Source organism: Engraulis encrasicolus, chromosome 3 (assembly GCF_034702125.1).
Source record: "Engraulis encrasicolus isolate BLACKSEA-1 chromosome 3, IST_EnEncr_1.0, whole genome shotgun sequence".
NCBI classification, from domain to species: Eukaryota; Metazoa; Chordata; class Actinopteri; order Clupeiformes; family Engraulidae; genus Engraulis; species Engraulis encrasicolus.
Genome location: NC_085859.1, coordinates 19,046,151 through 19,068,062, shown reverse-complemented (window position 1 = coordinate 19,068,062; position 21,912 = coordinate 19,046,151). Strand labels below are relative to the sequence as shown.

General features: G+C 43.9%; 1 protein-coding gene across 4 annotated transcripts in view; it reads left to right on the top strand.

The window, feature by feature from the left end:
• Nucleotides 1-21,882, top strand: part of ppp3cca (protein phosphatase 3, catalytic subunit, gamma isozyme, a) — a 56,076-nt gene extending 34,194 nt beyond the window's left edge. The window contains exons 5-14 of one of the 4 annotated variants that reach the window (XR_010034359.1): nucleotides 291-436; nucleotides 3,192-3,331; nucleotides 4,836-4,913; nucleotides 5,195-5,289; nucleotides 5,537-5,662; nucleotides 6,018-6,098; nucleotides 7,538-7,625; nucleotides 8,539-8,636; nucleotides 15,841-18,451; nucleotides 18,882-18,969. Coding sequence is in view for 3 of the 4 variants with exons in the window: in XM_063194915.1 (XP_063050985.1) it covers nucleotides 291-436; nucleotides 3,192-3,331; nucleotides 4,836-4,913; nucleotides 5,195-5,289; nucleotides 5,537-5,662; nucleotides 6,018-6,098; nucleotides 7,538-7,625; nucleotides 8,539-8,636; nucleotides 18,882-19,051 (1,022 nt within the window). In the remaining variant the exon portion in view is untranslated. Of the gene's footprint in view, nucleotides 1-290; nucleotides 437-3,191; nucleotides 3,332-4,835; nucleotides 4,914-5,194; nucleotides 5,290-5,536; nucleotides 5,663-6,017; nucleotides 6,099-7,537; nucleotides 7,626-8,538; nucleotides 8,637-15,840 lie in introns of all 4 variants that reach the window. The other 3 variants (XM_063194917.1, XM_063194915.1, XM_063194916.1) reach the window with 3 other exon arrangements.
• The last annotated feature ends 30 nt before the right edge of the window (nucleotides 21,883-21,912 follow it).

Genomic DNA, 21,912 nt, shown 5'->3' with positions numbered 1-21,912 from the left:
TGAAGAACCCCTAGACAAAGATGAAAATTATTACATGTAAGGATATATATGCATTGGAGGACTTGACAAGTAGAATAATATTCCTGTATAAATGGATGAAGTGAATTATGTACATAGCAATGACAGAATCAGTGTGTTACATTTAGTTTAGTTTTTCAATATTGATTATGTTGCATTGGAGACAATGTGCCCTGTATGGTCCTGTATTGTTCTTGAATTTTTTTACGTAAAAAGTGTAAAAAGAGCTAAATGAACAATGGTATTTTTTTACTGTGTTTGTTTCCCTGCAGGTAAAATCAAGTATTCGGAGCGGGTATATGACGCTTGCATGGACGCGTTCGACTGCCTGCCTCTGGCGGCGCTCCTCAACCAGCAGTTCCTGTGTGTCCACGGCGGCCTCTCTCCAGAAATCAACTGTTTAGACGACATTAGAAAAGTAAGTGGGGAGCAAACACAAGATCAACTTGTCAACTACCTGCAGGTCACTTTGGATAGAAGCCTCGATTTTAGGCCGTTGATCCACGGCCATCACCAGACACTACGCAATCCTTCTTGAAAGACGCTTTAGGGCTCTTTTCCACTGCCCATTTTCTACTCAGTACAGTGTGACTCGGCCGCCACTTGTTGCTTTTCAATTGGGCATGACACAGCTCGACTCAGCTCGAAAACCAGCTGGCCAGCTGAAGAGAGCTGATCGAGTCTTTCGCTGCCCTCTACGAAGAATCTGTGTCAGCTCGTCCTTGCCGGTCATGGCGGCCACCAGATCAACTCTCTTGAACTGCTCTTTAGTTTGACTCTGTATTACTTTGATATTAAAATAGAAGGTAGAAATCAACATTGTTGTATCCAAATATTATAGCCTGCTTTGATAGGTGAGATATCTGTCGGCCTTACCTCAAGTTAACTAGCCTATGTAAAGTAGTGCTACGTTACTGCCAAAAACGTAACTCCAACCATGCAGTACTCTTGGTAACACGGTTTGTAATGGAAGCACAAACCAGGCTGGCTTGACATTACCACTCAGCTAGACACGGCATGCACGACACGGCGCGGCACTGCTTTGGGTCTTGCTCGGCTATTGGGCACTCGCCTTTTCCGTTTGGAAAATTTGGACATTTCTCAACTTTTGCACATACCATAATGTCGGCTTGGGCTGTTTGCATTGTTTATCCACAATGCTGTGCAGAGCAAAAATGCTACTCATAGAAATGATGTGTATTGTAATGCATACTGGAGGTTCAGTACCGTTACTGTAATGTCATGTCATCTCACCATGTAAAGGTGCCGGTATGCTTGCTGCGAGCTGTAAATTACGCGCGTCACCGCGAGCAACCGACAGCACATGCTTGCTTCAAAAGCAGTTGACCAAGATGCAAAATACTGGCGGTATCATCCAGGGGGCAGAGAGCACGCAGCATTGGGATGTGGAAATTGGGAACACAGATGGCAAGGAAAACAACAACAAAAAAAGAGGGGCTCCCTGGGCAAGGAAAGAATACTGCTACTACTCCTGTATGTGCATGCTACTTTTTCAAAGTGCAACAAGGAAGTATGATCACAAATGTTTGAAATTTCGGACAAACTCAACGAGACGCTCTTAAAAGTTGCTGAAATTGTCGTCTTCATATCAAGCACACACATGGAACTGCGCAGTCTATCTTACGATCGCCCCCAGCGAGTTTGAAGATATTGCACCTGACGCACGCATTTGGCTGCCGTGTCCAACGCGCGCAAAATTGACATTAAATACGCATGTTAACGCGCTCATGAACGAATCGTGCACGCGCTCGCCTATCTTACAGCAAGCATACCGGCACCTTAACAGATATTTCACAGGTAGATCAAACTTCAAGACTCCAGATTTGCCATTTATAACTCGATCATAACAGTCTTTGAAGCCTGAAGCATACTTTCACATAATGTCTTGTAGTACATGTAGCAAAGGTCCACTAAGCTCGGTGTTAGGGAGGCCTTCTTGGATATCTATTATGCCAATGCTCTGCTAATAGTCATTGCACAGACAGCTCGTTGGAAAACAAGAGTCACAACCAGCTGTGTCAATCCCCAGCTATGGAAAGTCGGAAGATCCTTGCCATGTGTTCGTTTTGCCAGTGCAGTTAATGTGACTAATTTGTCTACCTGATGTAGTAATCTGTCTGATGGCATGTTTGCTCACTCAAGCACAACTGATGCAGAAAGTGCTTGGAGGCTTGGAAAAATATCGCACTGTAAAAAGAAACGAAGGTGTTTCAATGGTTCTTCAAATGCCTTGATGTTCATTCAGTTGTTGAATCATTGCAATATGTCTACACTTTGAAAAATATTTTTTTTCAGAGCCTCTGATCATATGGGCCATGCTTTGCCATATCAGTGTCAAATTGTTTTATTAAGTACTTCGGGATTATTTAAGGGCCTTATGGAGGTTCTTCGAAGGTATCACTCTTAACACATTGAATGTCCCAAACATACATACATTTCTAATCTCGTGCCTTGAATGCATAAACTGTAGTCTGTGGTTGAATGTTGAAACTATACTAGTATTTTTCACATATTTTCACTACGTAACGAAAACTAGATACTCCAAACACACCTCATGTGTGATTTTGGTAACTCTGTGATGAAAAAACAGACATAGATGACGAAAACTCAATGAAAAACTAGCGAAATAGCAAACATAGAACTCGTCATGTCTCAAATTCTATTTAAAAAAAGCTTTTTTTTTCTTTTGCTAAAAACTACCTATTGTTTTGCTTGCCATATCATTTACGCAGAGGCATGTAGAAACAAACTGTTTGCACCGTCTGAGAGATCTGAGAGTCTCTCCTTCCAAACTAGCCATAGTGTATGTCTGTAGCTCTAACACAAAAAAATGCTTTGACTTTACAGTCAAGCATGGTCTAGATTGCTGGGATTCTTGCCAAATATCCTAAAACAGTGTGGCAGTCAATGTGTTAGGGACTGTGCATGTTTCCATGCAAATATTTCTTGAGTATACAGAAATTAAAACCTTCATCCTAAAAAACTCCCTGTTCCGCAATGTTGCATGTTGTTACATAGTTTGCTACACTGTTCCTAATAAATGTAAAATAATATTCTGTAAGATAAAATTTAGTGTAACCATATTTTTTTTATTGCACACATGAATCAAGACTTTGATCCTGAACACCTCTCTCCTCCTCTGCTCCTCACAGTTAGACAGATTTAAGGAGCCCCCGGCGTTTGGGCCCATGTGCGACCTGATCTGGGCGGACCCAGGTGAGGACTACGGTAGCGAGAAGACCCAGGAGTACTTCAACCACAACTCTGTGCGAGGTTGCTCCTACTTTTTCAGGTAGTTTTCAGTCAGTTGACTTACCAGCCAATGTCTTGGTCTGTGAATGCACCGTACTTTATAGTTTCGTTTCATCTTCATTGTTGTGTGGTTTGGTGGGGTTGTATTTAAGTGTGTGTAGTCTTCATATATCCTTTTGTAAACTTTTTCTCAAGTTACAAACCCCAACTCTGGTGAAGATGGGACGTTTGGTAAACTGTGAATAAAATCAAAATGCTATCATTTTCAAAACATTCAATCCATTCATTAGATGGAGAATAGTGAAAAGACAACATATTGTTTTGGAGGACATATGTACTCAGTTCTAATTTGATAACTGCAACACGTCTCAAATAAGTTGGGTTTAGCATTCTCCTATGGTCCCGAGCTCACTTGAAATAGACCCAGAAGACATGGGAAACTGTCCTTTGCTTGCAGAAGTCAGCAGAAGTTGCAGATCTCAGTTCTCTTTGAAAATAATGCATCCTGTGCTACAGTGAAAATGGACCATCCAACTTGTGTTAGTGCTAACTTCAAAAGTCAGTCTCCATGATGACATGGGGGTGCAGTAGTGCATTGGTTAAGTTGTTCTCACTCATCTGTAGAGTTAAATACAGTGCTGAATGATATAAATGGCATGAAAAACCACTCATGCATTATATTTTGAATGGAGATCTTCAATTACTGCCACATAGTAAGGACAAATTGCATTCTCTACTATGTTTTGACAGTTTAACTCCATTATAAGGACCAGCAGTTGATAAAATGGCGGGCTTATGGTCAAGACCTGTCACACTGTAAGCACTAAAGAAAGGAAAACATTGCAAAACATGACAAGGAATACACCCACCATTTAAACTGGAAAAATCATGTCCAAGTTAGGAATGAACACCGTTTTTGATTTTAAAAAAAATAATCTCATCGGTTCATGTATTTAACTGTTAACTGTTGTCTTTTGCTTTGTTTTTGGTCTTCCTCGACATTTGCTGCCTTTTATTGTCCCCGTCCCAACTCTTTTGAGACATGTTGTTTTTACATATTCATGAGTATCCCCCAAAACAATAATTTTGGTCAGTTTTGATGGCTGATATGTTTTCTTGTGTCGTTCTCCATCTAATGTAAGAATCAGACGTTTTGAAAATGGCAGTATTTTGTTATTATTCACAATTTACCTTGTGTCCCAACTTCTATGGAGTTGGTGTTTGTATTAGCATCAGTTAAGTTTTAATCTTCTACAAGGGGCTGCTTTGAAACTTGTCAGCTAATCAGAAAAGATACATCTTTTGTTTAGGTTGAGGGCTCAGTGCGTCATCATGATCATAACAGTCTCCATAGCTACTACATCAATCCATCCCTCCCTGTCTAGTCCCCCAGGAAGTTGATAGACAGGAGAGAGCACCCCCACTCCCCACTCCCAACTCCCATCCCTGCCCCCTGGAGCTATGCTGATGAAGAACCTGACAGTTGTCTCGTGTTATTTTTAACATTTCGCATCCGTTACTGATTTTCTGTCATTAACTTGCAGTTATGCGGCAGTATGCGACTTCCTGACAAACAATAATTTGTTGTCGGTAATAAGAGCGCACGAAGCACAAGACGCAGGGTAAGTGGGTTGTGTCATCTCTCTTTTCTGAAGTGCACTTGCACACTTTTGACTGCTACACTACTGATTAGTTCAGCTGTTGTCATAGCTTAACAAATAGCATGCATATTTATCTATTTTCATATCAGGTTGACCTAAAATTGGCTTTTCTTCGGAGATTAGGCTTGGATAGATTTATGGAAGACTGCCTTGTGGAATTTTGGCTTATTTGCTCTGGTTGAACACATTTTGATCTGATTTTGATTTTTTTCAGCTCTATGTATTGTTTTTCCCCCCTTTAGGTATAGGATGTACAGAAAAAGCCAGACGACGGGTTTCCCATCACTAATCACAATCTTCTCCGCACCAAACTACCTAGACGTCTACAATAATAAAGGTAAAGGCTAGCCTGCATAGTGTTCGAGTCACACATGCTGTTCTGATTTTTAGAGCTAAATCCAGACCTGGCTCAGGCTTATATCTTAGAAATAAATCTTGAGAGGTGGTTTAAGTTCATACACTACGTTATCTCACCGTCTGTCTGTCTGTCTGTCTGTCTGTCTCTCTTGTCTGTCTGTCTGTCTGTCTGTCTCTCTCTCTCTCTCTCTCTCTCTCTCTCTCTCTCTCTCTGACTCTCATCACAGCTGCTGTATTAAAGTACGAGAATAACGTCATGAACATCCGGCAGTTTAACTGCTCTCCTCACCCGTACTGGCTGCCCAACTTCATGGACGTCTTCACGTGGTCTCTGCCTTTCGTCGGAGAGAAAGGTGGGAGAGAACTGGCTCTGGGGAGGGGTTGGTCGGTCGGTTGGTTGGTGTGTTTAATAATAACACAAAAAGTGCTTCAACTTGCCAGTGACACGATGAGTAAATATGTCACGAGTGTTGTGTACATCACAGTCAATGCATTTCGAGACTGAGAAAGGGAAAGGTTTCTACACCAGTGGGTTAAACGTTTGTTTTGACTTTAGCCCAGGGGCTCAGCTGTCTGGTGAAGAAGTGTGGATATATTTGTGACTGTCTGCGTGCGTGTGTGTGTGTGTGCGTGTGTGTGTGTGTGTGTGTGTGTGTGTGTGTGTGTGTGTGTGTGTGTGTGTGTGCATGTGTATGTCTGCACCCTCAGTAACGGAGATGCTGGTGAATGTTTTGAACATCTGCTCCGATGACGAGCTGATGACTGAGGGCCATGATGACCTCTGTGAAGGTAAACCTTTCACCTCTCCCTACCCCTCCCTACTTTTCCTTCTCTCTCCCTCTCTCTCTCTCTCTCTCTTTCTCTCTCTCTCTCTCTCTCTTTCTTACTCACTCATTCACTCACGCACTCACTCACTCACTCACTCGCTCGCTCGCTTGCTCGCTCACTCACTCACTCACTCACTCACTCACTCACTCACTCACTCACTCACTCACTCACTCACTCACTCACTCACTCACTCACTCACTCACTCACTCACTCACTCACTCACTCACTCAATGTCCCCAGCTCCTTCCCCTTTCTCTGACACCACACGCATATATGCACTCAGAAACACTCTATCATCCCCCCCCCCCCCTTCTCCCTCTCTCACACTCACTCACTAACTAGAAAGGCCAATCCTCTTCTTTTTTTCCCTTGGCCGCTTCTCTGATCTCCTTGTCTGAAGTTATGGCCTGATGCAATAGCAATATGGGTGTCTCTGTCTGCCCTCAGATGGCCCATTCATTCCTTCCTGAAACTGAAACAAAATCTTTGTGGTGCTGGCAGCTAGCGTAGCTGCCAGTCCGCTGACAGCTCAGCCCCTTGATTTGCATTGTTGTACTCTGGCACCACCCGTCAACACCGACTTCTTGATGTTAACCCTTTGAGGAGTACCATCACAAATATGTGATTAGAATTTTGCCCAAATTTTGAGTTCTCATTATGATGTCATAATGTCTTTGCGAGATTTTTAACACAGACGTCTATAGGAGCTGTAGAGTGTTCCAGTAAAATTCTAGAAGAACCTCTAGAAATTCCTTACTCCTCTTAAAATCGTGTTACTCTATCTCTCTGTCATGTGTACTATGCATGCTGAGCGGCTTTGTATTGTGCCTGTGGCTACACACGCGCACACACACACACACACACACACACACACACACACACACACACACACACACACACACACACATATACATATACACACACACACACACACACACACACACACACACACACACACACACACACACACACACACACACACACACACACACACACACACACACTGCGTAGCCGCAGTGGCACAAGTATGGGGCATACGTCTGTTGTGTTAAGTCCGATGGCTTATTGCTTGTTGCTATAGCTGGCCACTCTTTGCATGTGTACCTTTATTTGCACTTGAAATTATGGATGCAAAGTGCAGCCGTGTGACATTTTCCTAAATCCCACATCAAACAACAGGAAGGCCCAGAATCATCAGCTCCAGGGCGTTTATGAAAGGCGTTCCTTTCGTCGTGTTAGTTTACGTTTGCCTTTTCTACATTTCTCTGATCCATCACGACTCTGTCCTGAGCTCTGAGAGTAGAGCATTTCCCCGCGCCTTCTGTAGGCGTCCCTCTCTCTGACAACATGGTAAATGAAATGTACGTTTGTCATAAATGATTAATTGTGGCTAATTGTAGGTTTAACCCCTCAAGTTCGCAAAGATGTCGTCATCCGGAACAAGATCCGCGCTATTGGGAAGATGGCCCGCGTCTTCTCCGTCCTCAGGTGTGTTCCTCACTACGCTACACAGACAGAGAAGTACAAGTCTGTCGAGCTGCATTTCTGCATCTCTCTCTCTCTCTCTCTCTCTCTCTCTGTCTCTCTCTCTCTCTTTCTCTTTGTCTCTCTCTTTCTCTTTGTCTCTCTCTCTCTCTCCATCTCTTTCTCGCTCTCTCTCTCTCTCTTTGTCTCTCTCTCTCTCTCCATCTCTTTCTCGCTCTCTCTCTCTCTCTCTATTTCAGTCTCTGTCTCTCGCTCTCTCGCTCGGGCATTTTGGTAATTCACGTGCAGGCAGCAGTCCTTTAGGCCACCATGCAGTCGTTTAACCCAACAGAGCAGCAGTTGTTTAGGCTACAGGGAGCAGTCGTGTAGTCCAGGCTACCTATTCCCCTGAGCAGTTGAAACCTTGCATCTCCTTGCACCTGCAACCTTGCATCTTTTTTATTATTGTACATTTGTTATTATACAATTTAAATCAGCTGAAAGACACACATTTGGATTGGGATTAGTCAGCTGATGAATGTGATGCTGCAGTTGATATGTGATTACATTAGGCAGGTGTGGTGGGCCGTGATGGCTGGGGTTGAGCTGAGCTTGGTTGGGGTGGTGTGGTTTGGGGTGGAGCATTATGTCAACGAAACCACGGGATGTGGCGAACAAGGAAGGCCTTTGTCTTTCTCCCTTTTGTCACCAATCTGGAAATGATGAAAACGCCGCACCTGCAAACACTCAATAATTAAAATATGCATATTTGCATATTGTATTGCATTTGAAATGTAATTCCTTATTTGAATCTCTCGGTGTGTGTGTGTGTGTGTGTGTGTGTGTGTGTGTGTGTGTGTGTGTGTGTGTGTGTGTGTGTGTGTGTGTGTGTGTGTGTGTGTGTGTGTGTGTGTGTGTGTGTGTGTGTGTTTTTCAGGGAGGAGAGTGAGAGTGTACTGACTCTCAAGGGCCTCACCCCCACTGGTACCCTACCTCTTGGAGTGTTGTCAGGTGGCAAGCAGACCCTACAGAGTGGTAAGCCTATGCACCCATCACCGAACACTACAACAAAATGCACAGTAGGGGTGGTACGGTTCACAAAATTCACGGTTCGGTTCATATCGCGGTGTCAAGGTCACGGTTTTCGGTTCTCTACGGTTCTTTTTTTTTCAGTTCATGATAAATGGTGCACTGGCTAATAGAATCGGACTTATCACTAAATATCCTACATATGGTTTGTATAGGCTTATAATGTGAAAATGGTCTGATTTTAATTGTGTCATCCTCTGATTTGGTCTTATACTCTAATGTTTTAATCAGAGAGACTGGATAAGATACTCCTAGAATCTCTGTTTCTAAGTCTTTATTTTTCTGGGCAGTACATGAATTGCGGTTTGCGATGGATTGCACGGTTCGGTTCGGTATGTGTGTGAATTGTACGGTTTCGGTTTTCGGTGCGGTTTGTGCCATCCCTAATGCACAGTATACTCGAGGTGCTCTGACACAGAGCGCTAATTCATCTGACCAAAGCACCCGACCATTATGGTTAAAACCTTGCACCACTCCCAGCTGCATAAATAGATTTGTCAAATAACACTCCAACATAAACCTTTTATAGTCAGTTGGGCTGAACTATAAGAAATGTTTTGTGCATATTGCCCATTCAATAATGATGGCAACAGCACCTAACAATAATCAAACACTCTTAAAATGTAAAACATTTTTGCTAAATGGTAAATGGACTGCATTTCCACTCCTTCGAGCACTCAAAGCACTTTACGGTTGTATGCCTCACATTCACCCATTCACACTCACATTCACACACCGGTGGCCGTGGCTGCCACGCAGGGTACCACCCTGCCACCAGGAGCAACTTGGGGTTAAGTATCTTGCTCAAGGACACAACGATGGAGTCAGGCCGAGCGGGGCTCGAACATGCAACCTTTGGGTTGCCGAACGGCTCCTCCACCTGAGCTACCACCGCCCCAATAACCTTTTAACATGTCATACTTAATCCACGTAAGACAATATCAGACCGAATTATCTAGGACACTGACTGTTCGTTCCTCAACACTCTGATACAGCCCTCGTCCTCCTCCACTCCTCTCTCCTTTTCAACCCGCTTCACCTCTTTATTCCATGACGAGGGCCCACCAGACAGACTGAACTGCAGACAGTGTGTGTTCTGCAGATGTATTCCCATTGCCTCACTGTCTGCCTTTTTGAAATATCTCCTTTTTTTGTTTTTCAAAATGTTCCCCCCTCTTTCCTCCCCCACTGAAAAAAAACAACGATGCTCGCATTGCTTTGTCCTCCTGACAGCGCAGAAGGTGAAACACTCCTAGCGTTACATCACACCGCCACCATCCTTCTCTCTGAGCCTTGAGCCTTTCCCTCCCTCCGTCTCTCTCCCTGATCACTGCCAAGGAGACAGTGGAGCCAGACCAAACAGATGTCTGTGCGTCTGTGAGTCTGTTTGTATGTCTGTGAAGAGTGACTGAGTGAGTGAGTGAGTGAGGAGAAGTGTGTCTCCAAAGTCTGCTCTGCTCAAGGTCTGGGGTGAATTTCTCAAAACCAAAGTTGCTAACTGCATTAGCTACTTTGCTGTTTTCAATGCATTTTCCCATTGGCAACTACCGAAGTTGCTAACAGGCTAACAACTTCTCTTTTGAGAAACTCACCCCTGGCTAGCGAGCTTTGTCTGTACCTGTCAGTCTGGCTGTTGTAGCCTCATAATCAAGTCAAGTCAAGTCAAGTAGGTTTTTATTGTCAATTTCTTTACATGCACTGGTCATACAAAGAATTTGAAATTACATTTCTTGCTTTCCCATACAGACATAGACTAATTAAGGTAAGGACATAGACAGTATAGACATAGACAGTACTTATACATGGACTTAAGACAGTATGGACATAGACAGTGCTCATACAGACATTTAAAGTGCAAGACTGGACAACAGAAGACTTGTAGAGGACATACATTAAGAGGTATTTGTTGTGTTTTTGTGCTTTTCCTAAAAAAAGTCCTTTATAGCGTTCTGACATGGTAATAGTAGCATTTTGAAGAAAATAAATATAAAAAGGTCTGTCAAGTACACCAGCAGCAGTGTGTGTGTGTGTGTGTGTGTGTGTGTGTGTGTGTGTGTATGTGTTTAGTGCAGGTAGAAGGTGCGGTGTGCGTCTTGTGTGTGTGTTCGTGTGTCTGTGTGTGTGTGTGTGTGTGTGTGTGTGTGTGTGTGTGTGTGTGTGTGTGTGTGTGTGTGTGTGTGTGTGTGTGTGTGTCAGTGTGTGTATGTTTGGGTTTAGTGCAGAAAGTGCAGTGTGCTTGTGTGTGTGTGTGTGTGTGTGTGTGTGTGTGTGTGTGTGTGTGTGTGTGTGTGTGTGCATGTTTTGAGTTAGTGCAGGTTGAAAGTTCATAATGTGTACGGTTCCAACACTGACTTTACTATAGTAGTACTACGTTCCTATAACATAACTGAGTCTTTAGTAATACATTACGACTTGGTCATTCTTGTGACTGCAAATTTATTGTGTAACACAGGCTATGTCTTGCGTAATAGATTAACGTCAGGGTCTCCACTGAAAAATAAATGCATGAAAACTCTGTCACACACACACTCGCAGATCTGTCACACACTCACACACATACACACGCACGCACGCGCACACACACACACACACACACACACACACACACACACACACACACACACACACACACACACACACACACACACACACACACACACACACACACACACACACACAGTAAGCCTCATCACTAACTCTGGGTTGATCTCTGGCAGAGGCGAAGCAGTGTGGTGTGTGTGTGTGTGTGTGTGTGTGTGTGTGTGTGTGTGTGTGTGTGTGTGTGTGTGTGTGTGTGTGTGTGTGTGTGTGTGTGTGTGTGTGTGTGTGTGTGTGTGTGTGACAGATCTGCGAGTGTGTGTCAGCATAGGTATGGCCATTAACACATTTACACATTCTGAATATTTTATTTTCCGTCACAGAGTCTCATCTGACCTATTTATTTCAGTGGAATTTTGGGGAGTTTTCTCCTCGGCATTGCTGTATTTCTTTTCCTTTTTGACACATTGCCACTTTTTTCATTCACGATGTGTGTGTGAGGTGCAGAAGACCTTTTCTCCACATGTTTTCGTGGTTGAAGCCCAAGTGGCAGCCTAGTAGCCTGCACAGCACATCTTGCAGTGTTGAAGCAACACCATGAGAGTTAAATTAAAATCTCTTAAGTGTTGAAGTAACGCTGCACAATGTTACTGTGCATGATCCCTCTGTCATAAAAGTGGGGCTGAAAAAACCGAGGTGCAGCCTCTCGTGCTGCTAGCTGCTGTGATATTGCAGCTCTCCATCCGTCATTGGCATCGCACGGTGTGGCCAGACGTGACCTCCCACCGATCACAGCAAACGAGGTTAAGTGTCGCCACTGTGGCGTGGGCTTCATGGACAAGCTGGAGTACTAATGAGGCCGCTCTGCCTGCCGACCAGACCACACCAGAAGGAAATGAGGGGGAACCGCACGCCGCGTAGACAGCAGCTACTCCCAGGGCTGGCGGCAGCTTTGCCTGGGCCCCGGACACATCCATCTGAGAGGCCGCCCTGAGCCATACATATAATGTAATGAGGAGGACCCGATTGGGGGGCCCCGCTTTCCCTGGGCCTGGGGCAACTGATCCCTTTTTGTCTCCTCCTGTCGACTGCCCTGACTACACCACTGTGTATCTCTGTGTGTGTGTAGCAATACTTGGCACATGGCAAAAACAAACTAATAATGTATGCATTAGGCATCCAATTAGGGGATGCTTTTATTGCCAGATCAAATAGGATACGCTGCATTTGGAAATTGAAACAAGATTTAATGGCCCTTGCCTTGTGCTTTGTGTGTACGCCCACACAGTGGAAGACATAGAGAAAGACAAAGCTGGCTGGAGTTCTACACTCACTGTCCGGCGCCCTCTGATAGCACATTCAGGCCGACTGAGAACCGTGCTGGAGCCCGTTCCCGCACCTAATCGCGAACCGACCGTCGTGTTCACGCCACAGATATTTGCGTTCGCGAACCGGAAAATTGGTTCGCAATGCGAACCGCTAAATACCAGGTTTTTCTCTGCGAACCGTGACGACAGCGTGATCGTCAGCAGGTTCATCCGGGTAACACAGTCACGTGCGGAAAACAGTTCAGAGCCCGGTATGAACACTGGCGGTTCGCAGACAAACACTTTAGTGCCTACCTTAACTGGTGCGAGCACCGACACCGGCTCCGTTCTGGTCGGCCTGAAAGCCATCTGAGTGTAGATTTTGCCTTTTTGTGACTAGACCCACGCTAGTGTCTCTGCTACTGTTCTTAGTGGCGGTGAGCCTGCTCACACTCTGACTGTAGGCAGTGGATTTGCTCAGGCATCCGCTGTGAAGCTTCAGGTGTCGGGACGAAAGGGCAGCTCCGTGGCTACTAGGGCTGTAACGATATTGTATCGAACCGAGAAATCGTGATACACAGAGTCACGATACTGTATCGTGATACAAGGAGGCAGTATCGTGATGTGCCCTTTCAAAGTTTTGTTTCCCATCAGTCCAGAAAAAAAAAACAAATTATGTGAAGTGATAGTGCTTCCAAGCTTCAAATCATCATCATTATTACATGTAAACTTCCAAAAAAATATTGATACGAATCGAATTGTGAGTCGAGTGTATCGTTACAGCCCTAGTGGCTACTGGTTGCGGCTGCTGGCAGGATGCTGCTGTGGCCAGCTGTTGTGGACACAGCAGAAGTAGCGGCAGGGAAAGAGTCTTATGGACACCCCCGTTGCTGACATTTACAAAGAAACTCAAAGAGTGTCGGAGAAAGAGAAAGAAACCGAAAAAGAGAGATGGAGAGACACGCGACAGGAGAGAGAGAGAGCTGCAGAGGACAGAGAGGGAGACACAGAGAGAGAGAGAGGTGGGAACATAGAGAGTAAGACCGACACAGATAAGACGGCGAGAGTTGCTGTTGACTTTGTGTTCTAGTGCCAAATCTGTTTCCTGCCTTTCTTTTTCTACGTAGCCTCTTACTGCAGATGGGGTCTATTCACTATTTGCTGAAAATACTCAACTGCATTATAACAACCTTGCTATGACATTACTGAGAGCCATAAGTAACATATTAAGACATTGCAGCCTTTTTGGTAAGATTAAAGGGACACTGTGCAGGAAATGGTCAAAAAAGGTACAGCAACTATGCTGCTCATTGAAACTGGGCTGCCTATTGCCAAATTTGATCTTTACATGAAAGTTTACTAAGTAATAAACAAATATTTTCTAGTATGGTCCAAGTACAGTCATTTTTGCAGTTAAAAATGGCTATTTTTGGAAATTCAAAATGGCTGACCATGGAGAAGATCCCCCTTTTCATGTATGAAAAGTGCAATTTCCCAGTCATAATGAATACTTAGAATTTGATGGTGGTGGTAAGTATTCATGAGAAAGGTAACATTAGTGAATGGGTTGCATGAATTCTGGAAATAAACAACAAAAAATCTTGCACAGTGTGCCCTTAAGGTTATAATAAAGGCTCTGCGCTACCACTGCTATCACTGCTTCTCTTGCTTCTACAAGGCAGCTTCACCCGCTGAGTCTGTCTGTCTGTCCCCCCTGTATCAGTTTCATCTTTAAAAAAAAAAAAATCTTGCCATGTGTTTTCAAAATGCCTTTGGGTTGACTTTTGTCCACAGAGGGGTGAGGTGGGGTGGGCTCAGGGCTGCCGTGTGTTATTTCTGTGCTGTGCGTGGTCGCCAGGCCCCTGCACTCAGTCTCACACAGCTGAGGTGACATTTAAATGGACACTGGCGTCCATCAGCCACACGCTCAGGGAAGACTGCTGCTCATCCACCCACCGATCACCAGACACATCACAACCGTCCCAAGCACACCGCCTCAGTCTCTCAATCCAGAGTTTTTGAACCTTTATGTCTCTTAGTATTTTCAGACCAAAATGAAGCCTTTAGTTGCTAAGATTGGAGAGGAAGCTTTTCTTTAAAGGGACACTGTGTGAGATTTTTAGTTATTTATTTCCAGAATGCATGCTGCCCATTCACTAATGTTACCTTTTTCATGAATACTTACCACCACCACCAAATTCAAAGTATTCATTATGACCGGGAAAATTGCACTTTTCATACATGAAAAGGGGGATCTTCTCCATGGTCTGCCATTTTGAAATTCCAAAAATAGCCATTTTTAGCTGCAAAAATTACTCTACTTGGACCATACTAGAAAATATGTGTTAATTACTTTATATTTATAATAAACTTTCATGTTAAGATCAAATTTGGCAATATGCAGCCCAGTTTCAATGAGCAGCATAGTTGCAGTACCTTTTTTGACCATTTCCTGCACAGTGTACCTTTAAATCCCCTTTACCTGCTCATGACAAGACATCAAACTGTTTGGTTTATCTCGCCACAGAGCGTCTCAGGCTTATCAACATTCATTATGAATGTGTATGTTAACGCTGAACTATGCCATACCTCACTACCATATACACGTAGTTAACCGCAATGTGACTTTTCTTTCTTGTTATAGTCCCATGCTGTCCTCATTTGCAGTTGAACGTTAGCGTGCAGATGTCCACAGTAAGGCAATTTGATGTTCAGCCGACCAAAATATTGCACACCAGATATGTTCAGCTGCAATTGACAACTGTACGCTGGAGTCTGCTTTGTTCTTGGATCTCATGATGACCCTGTAGTAGACCTTGTCTGACTCCTGTCCAAAAGTGTGTGAAGATCAGGCTTGCATTATATTTGAAGAGTTCAGATGCAAAACCTCTAAGTGCCTTTTCAGAAAATAATCTTAATTCATTTTTATTTAATACAAAACTATAAAAATTGCATATTTTTTTATTTTATTCATGTATTATAACTATTTATATGTATTATCAAGTACATGAATGTAAACAAAACCAACAACGGGTTTCTCTAAAAATATTGAAGTGCAGGTCTTCAGAAATGGAGTTAGGGGGTTTTGCATCTGAACTCTTCATTTCCACCCCATCACATTCATTTTCTTTAAATCTCAATTAAAACCTATGATCTCAATGTCGCCTACCAAAGCACAAATGCCATTTAACGTTTATCTGTATTACTGGCACTCATTGTATGGGTACTGTATAAAATGAACACCAATGGTAGATTGCTTTGGAAAATCTGACTCTCTCTCTCCACTCTGGTCCCTTTCTCCACAGCTACCTTAGAGGCCAAGGAGGCCAAAGGTATGCCTTGGTCCCTGTGGGGACAGCCCTGTATGTGTAGCATACAGTGCCTTGTGTTGGTGTTACTGTGTGTGTCGTGTGATACTCCCTTCCCCAGTGCAATTGTGAACTTTTGTATCGTTTCCCTCCCACTGTGATTCTGCTCAGCATCTCCCTTTGTGACTTGATAAGACTGTGAGTGAACCATGAACACTGGATGTGCTTGCACCAACAGTTTGTTTTCTTTCGCAAGGACAGTTTGCTTCAAGACAGTTGTCTTGGCGTAAACGGGCATCACGGTCAGGCATTTTATTGGCAGGAAGAGAGAGGGTGTTGTGTGAAGGGTAAAGGAGGCCGTGGAGAAGTGAATGTGGTGGATGATGACTGGCTGCGCTGCTGCTGCTGACTATGCGGTCGGTCTGACGCTGTAGTGAATTAAACCCTGATCCACTTCCTGTTCCCGCCCCTACCGTAGGGGTCATGAGCATCCCTGGGGCCGCCTGCCCGCCCGCCGCGCCGCGCTGAGCTGGGCTGAGCCGCCTGCCGGCACCTGTTGACCATAAGGAGAACTTCCTCCTCTCCCTTCTCCTCCCCTCCCCCCACCTTCCCCAACACCCAGCCTGGCTCTGAGCGCGGGCCCTAAGCAGTAGTGCTGGTTAATACCTGGCAAGTGTGCCGCTGATAGGCTTGGGTTCGGAGGACCTCGCTTTTCCCAGGGGATATTTTCAGACTCCTAATCTCGTTAGGTCGCAAGTCTCTCTCTCTCTCTCTCTCTCTCTCTCTCTCTCTCTCTCTCTCTCTCTCTCTCTCTCTCTCTCTCTCTCTCTCTCTCTCTCTCTCTCTCCCTCTCGTTCTCTCTCTCTCTCTCTCTCTCTCTCTCTCTCTCTCTCTCTCTCTCTCTCTCTCTCTCTCGTTCTCGCTCTCTCTTGCTCTCTCTCTCGTCTGTCCCTATGGTCCACCACTACCCCCCTCACCCAGAATAACATCTTTGCCTGCCCCACCCCATCCCATCCCATCCCACCCCACCCCACCTCTACCTAGCAGTGCTGGAGGGTTAAGGCCCAGCCAGGACAGACACTCCTTGTGACAGGCTGTTGTGTAAACACTTAGTGCCCTGGAGGCAAGGAGAAGCACATTCACACACACACACACACACACACACACACACACACACACACACACACACACATACGCACGCACGTGCGCGCATGCATGCACAAACGGGGACAGACAACACAAACATAGAGAGAGAGAGAGAGAGAGAGAGAGAGAGAGAGAGAGAGAGAGAGAGAGAGAGAGAGAGAGAGAGAGAGAGAGAGGGAGAGGGAGAGAGTACTGTACATGAGGAGAAAATCAGCAGTAAGGGGAAGGAAGGGGGGCATTTCTGGGGCATGCTCACAACTTCCCAGAAGAGGCAGCTAATGCAGCAAGGCCACTAGGTTCATGGTGATCTACATTCCAAATGTGACTGTCATGGTGTTGTGTCATGTGCATGCTTGTTTGTTGGTGTTAGTGTTGGTGTGTGTCAATGGTGATATTAGGCTTAAGAGCTGCGTTTTTGAGAAGGCTGATTCTTTGAGTTACTGAAAGAGTAGCTTTCTATGTGTGCTGGTTAGGGGTGTAAATGACATTCTCCATGACGATACGATTCAATATTGATTTCACGATTATTTTTTATATTTAAGAATGCCCCGCAAAATTATACGATTTGATTCGTTTTTTTTTTCAATTACTTTTCCACTTATATTATGTTGCACAATTAACAGCTAGGGCATTGTGCAGGGGCCAGCGATTCGATTATTTTCTATACTTCAGAATGCCCCACAATATGATATGATTCGATTCGATTCAATTGCTGGCCGTAGGATCGATGCATCAATACATATGGATTATTGTTTACACCCCTAGCGCTGGTTTTGTTTTGCATGTGTCCTGTGCAAGTACTGCCCTGTAGATTTGACTTTGTTGTGCTGTGTGTGTTGTGCTGAGTCTGTTGGGGGTTGACCTCCTTTCTAAATAGTGGCAGTGCTCTGGCTGTTGTGATTAAGAAATTAGGTGTTGTGTTTGATGTCATCACTGACGTACTTAAGTGGTTAATTGCGAAATATGAATTACAGGTACATCCTTATTAATGACATACCGTGCATCATTAGCAGTCCTTGATTTGCAATTAGGGACCTTTGCTAACACTTTATTTTAGGGATACATCTATAAGCACTAATACATACAATGTTAATGCCTGCATAAGTAACTTGTAAGGCATGTACTAAGCAAATGCTAAGGCCTACTAGGTCCTTACTAAGGTTAAATTGGTAATAAATCCCTTATTGTGCATGAACAAGACATTTGCGAATACATGCCTAACAAATGTTTGATTTTGCTTTGTACACACCTTACAAGTTACTTATACAGGAATATTGTATGTATTATGTTATTATGTATTAATAGATGTATCCCTAAAATAAAGTGTTACCGGACCTTCATGTTATTCCCAGTGAAGCAAGCATCTCGCTTAAGATCACTCACATTCGCTGTGTTACATTATTATATCCTGTCATGATTTTATTAACTTCTGATGTTCTTACTTTTTGCGGCAATTACTATGGTAAGCTGTATTGACGTGTACTTTGTTCATTGCGCATGTTTGTGTTGTGCATTGTGCTGTGGGTTTACAAAGTATTACCTGACCAAGTGTATATAAAGTAACGTTGATGGGATTTGTAACTTTATGAAAAAGCATGCAACCTGACTTTCTTCCTTATGACGTTTACTGTATTTTTTCAAATATTTAATGGTTTTTGTAAGCCTTTCCTTGGTTAGAGGTAAATAATGTCTGATTACTGATCATTTCTTGCTCTGTTTTGGCGGTTTGACACGCTACATTTTTAGTCCCTAATGCTCCCTCTCTCTCCCTCTCTATCTCTCTCTCCCTCTCTATCTCTCTCTCTCCCTGGTTTTTACCTCCTCTCTCTCCCCCTCTATCTATCTCTCTCTCCCTGGTTTTTACCTCCTCTCTTTCCCTAATCTTCTGGCAGCCATTCAAGGTTTTTCTCCCACAAGAAAGATCCGGAACTTCGAGGAGGCCCGGGGCTTGGACAGAATCAACGAGCGGATGCCACCTCGGAAGGATAGCCAGCCGCCCGACCCGAACGCTCCGAAGGCCGAAAACGACGCGGCGAAGAACGGCACGGACACAAAGGCGTAGATTTTGGGAAGGGACGATCGCTCGAAAAGGCCCTCCTAATGCAAATACAACCAGACACTTGTCAGAAGAGAGCGCACTCCCTCGTTCTATCTTCCTCTCTGTCCCTCTTTTTTCCTTTTGCCCTGTATTTCCCCTTTCCGCTTTCCTTATCTCTCTGTTTGTCTCTCTTTCGTTTCTCTCGCACACAAACACAATATCTATCATTTCTATCTCTCTCTACCTCCACTACTCTTTCTAACGGTCCTAGCTAGATGTTTGCGTCTCTCCTTGCCTTTTTGTCTTTCTATCCTTCTCTCCCCCTCCATCTGTCTCACTCCATCTCTTCTGTCCTCCTAATCCTCTGTGGTTCTAGCAGAGACTGTACCCCTGCCAGCCTCCTCCTCGTCCTCGTCCTCCTCCTCCGTTAAGGCTGGCACACAATGGGAGGAGAACATGGCTCTGTTAAAGCTCCAACTGAAAGAGACGGTGTTCGACCGACATTGAAAAAAAGACGTTTTTTATTTATTAAATTAACTGTACTAGATGTATGTCTTAGGGACTGTTTACTACTGGAGCAGGATAAATGACCAGATACACGCACGCACACACACACACACACACACACACACACACACACACACACACACACACACACACACACACACACACACACACACACACACACACACACACACACACACACACACACTACACGCATACATGCACACACACGCAACATCTGTCAGTATAACAGTTTTATACACATTATGGACAGAACTGACAGCTGTCTAATCATTCTTACCATCTCCTCCTCATTATGACATCAGCTTCAGCTGAACGTATTGTGTGCATCATAGCTAAAAAGGGATGTTCAAATAACAAAAAAAAAGACTTTTTTAATCTTTGGGAATTGTTTGGAAAAAAAACAGATACATTTTCCTTGTTCTTTTGGACGATGATGGTTCAACACAAGAAATATATGTAGCTGCTTGGGGAATCATTGTCAAATTGTTAATACATTAAGAAACACATAACATGTATATGTATATACAGTAATTATACTATTTAAATAACTATATTTTCCCATACTCAGTAATATGGTATTGGTTTAAACCAGAAAGATAGATTGGACTCAGACTGTGTGGTAAAAATGTTGTCTCACTCCTGTTAAGTGTACAACTGTATGATGAATGCCATCAGGTGTTATTTTGTGTCCTACCTACTCAACCAAAGGCTGATGGAGAGGAGGGCAGCAATGTACTTAGATGTACCTCCAAATAACAAGCTGTCAGATTTGTAAGAGCTGACTGCACACCTCTTGAGTGGCGTATGGCAAATGGTAGCCATGCTCTGATTGGGCCAAGCAAGAGTTTGTCTGACTGACAGCAGGTGTGATTGGACCAAAACAAATTGGGGAGGGACTTGTGGGTGGGGGGTGTGGGTAGGGTTAAGGGTGGATGTTTAGTTGGGGATAGAGAGGGTCTGACTGGCAACATAATCGAAGGTGTAGCTGAAGTTACTGTTGCGGTTAATTGATGATCTGCAAGAGCAGTGCTGAAGTATCAGTTGAAGAATATCTTTCATTTGTTTTGTTTTCTTTTTTTTAATCATTATTATTATTATTATCATCATCATCATTGTCCTTTTACCAAGCCATTCCGTTAAGTTAAACACACTACATTCAAAACGTAACCTTTGGGAGGTTTGTTTTTGTTTTGTTTTTTGTTTGTTTTGTTGTTGTTTTTTCTCGCCAAGATGTGTAAAATACAGCAAGTGTCGCCACCTGCTGTTGGTTTCCTGTAAGCTCACTATGTGGCAAGGCAGACTGTGTTGGGAAATGTCCTCCTAATGTTTGCTAATGTTTCAACTTTTGTAAAAAGGAGAAATTTTAAATTCACCTCTTTTATTGCGGTTTGACCATAGTGTGCTCTTGACAGGAGATGACAGTGGGGATCCAAGCAACATGCGATGCGCTGAGTTTGAAGTGTTAGTGAATACATTTTCATAAGTGGTTCAACATTTCTTCAATTCTTAATCACCTAACTGTGTTCAGCGTGCATTTCTTAATATACTGACTGAAAACCGACTGAGACACTCACCTGTTGTAACTCAAAACTATTTATGATTTTTCGTTTTCTGTCAATCTGTCCCTTATGCTGTAAGACAATATATTTACAGGAGAGGGCGACATTGGAAAAGCTATAAGCTGTGCACAGGTACGGTATGGATGAGGGGCTGTGACTGTTGCCTCTCAGGCACACACACACACACACACACACACACACACACACACACACACACACACACACACACACACACACACACACACACACACACACACACACACACACACACACAGGCATGGACTATGCGCACACAGATACACACACACACAAGCCGTCTGTGTGCAGCCTGCCCTAACCTGGTAGCTCCACTGGCTGTGAAGGGACCAGTAAAGGTCCTGACCTTTGCCCTCAACCTCTACACGCCTTGGAGCCTGTTGTATTGAAACACCTGGTCATAGGGTGCCAATCATTTCCCAAACTCGCTTCCTTTACTCTGTCCTGCCTCGTTGGCGACCTGGGTAAAGTTTTTTTTTTTATCGGACAGATACTTCACATACGTACAGTAGGTTGTTTTGAATTTGAAACTGACTTGACCCAGGTTGACAATGAGGCACGAGGTTGTAGAGCAGAGGAAGCCACGCGAGTTTCAGGAAATTATTTTTACCTACAGTATGGTGTGTACGAGGGCAGGAGGTGGTGGCAGCTTTGGGACCAGGGAAAATGAACCCCAAGACAAGCGCCCTCATTATGATAGATGACATATCCACATGCAACACACCCTTATTTCTCTTTTCTCTTTTGTAATGGTTCATATTA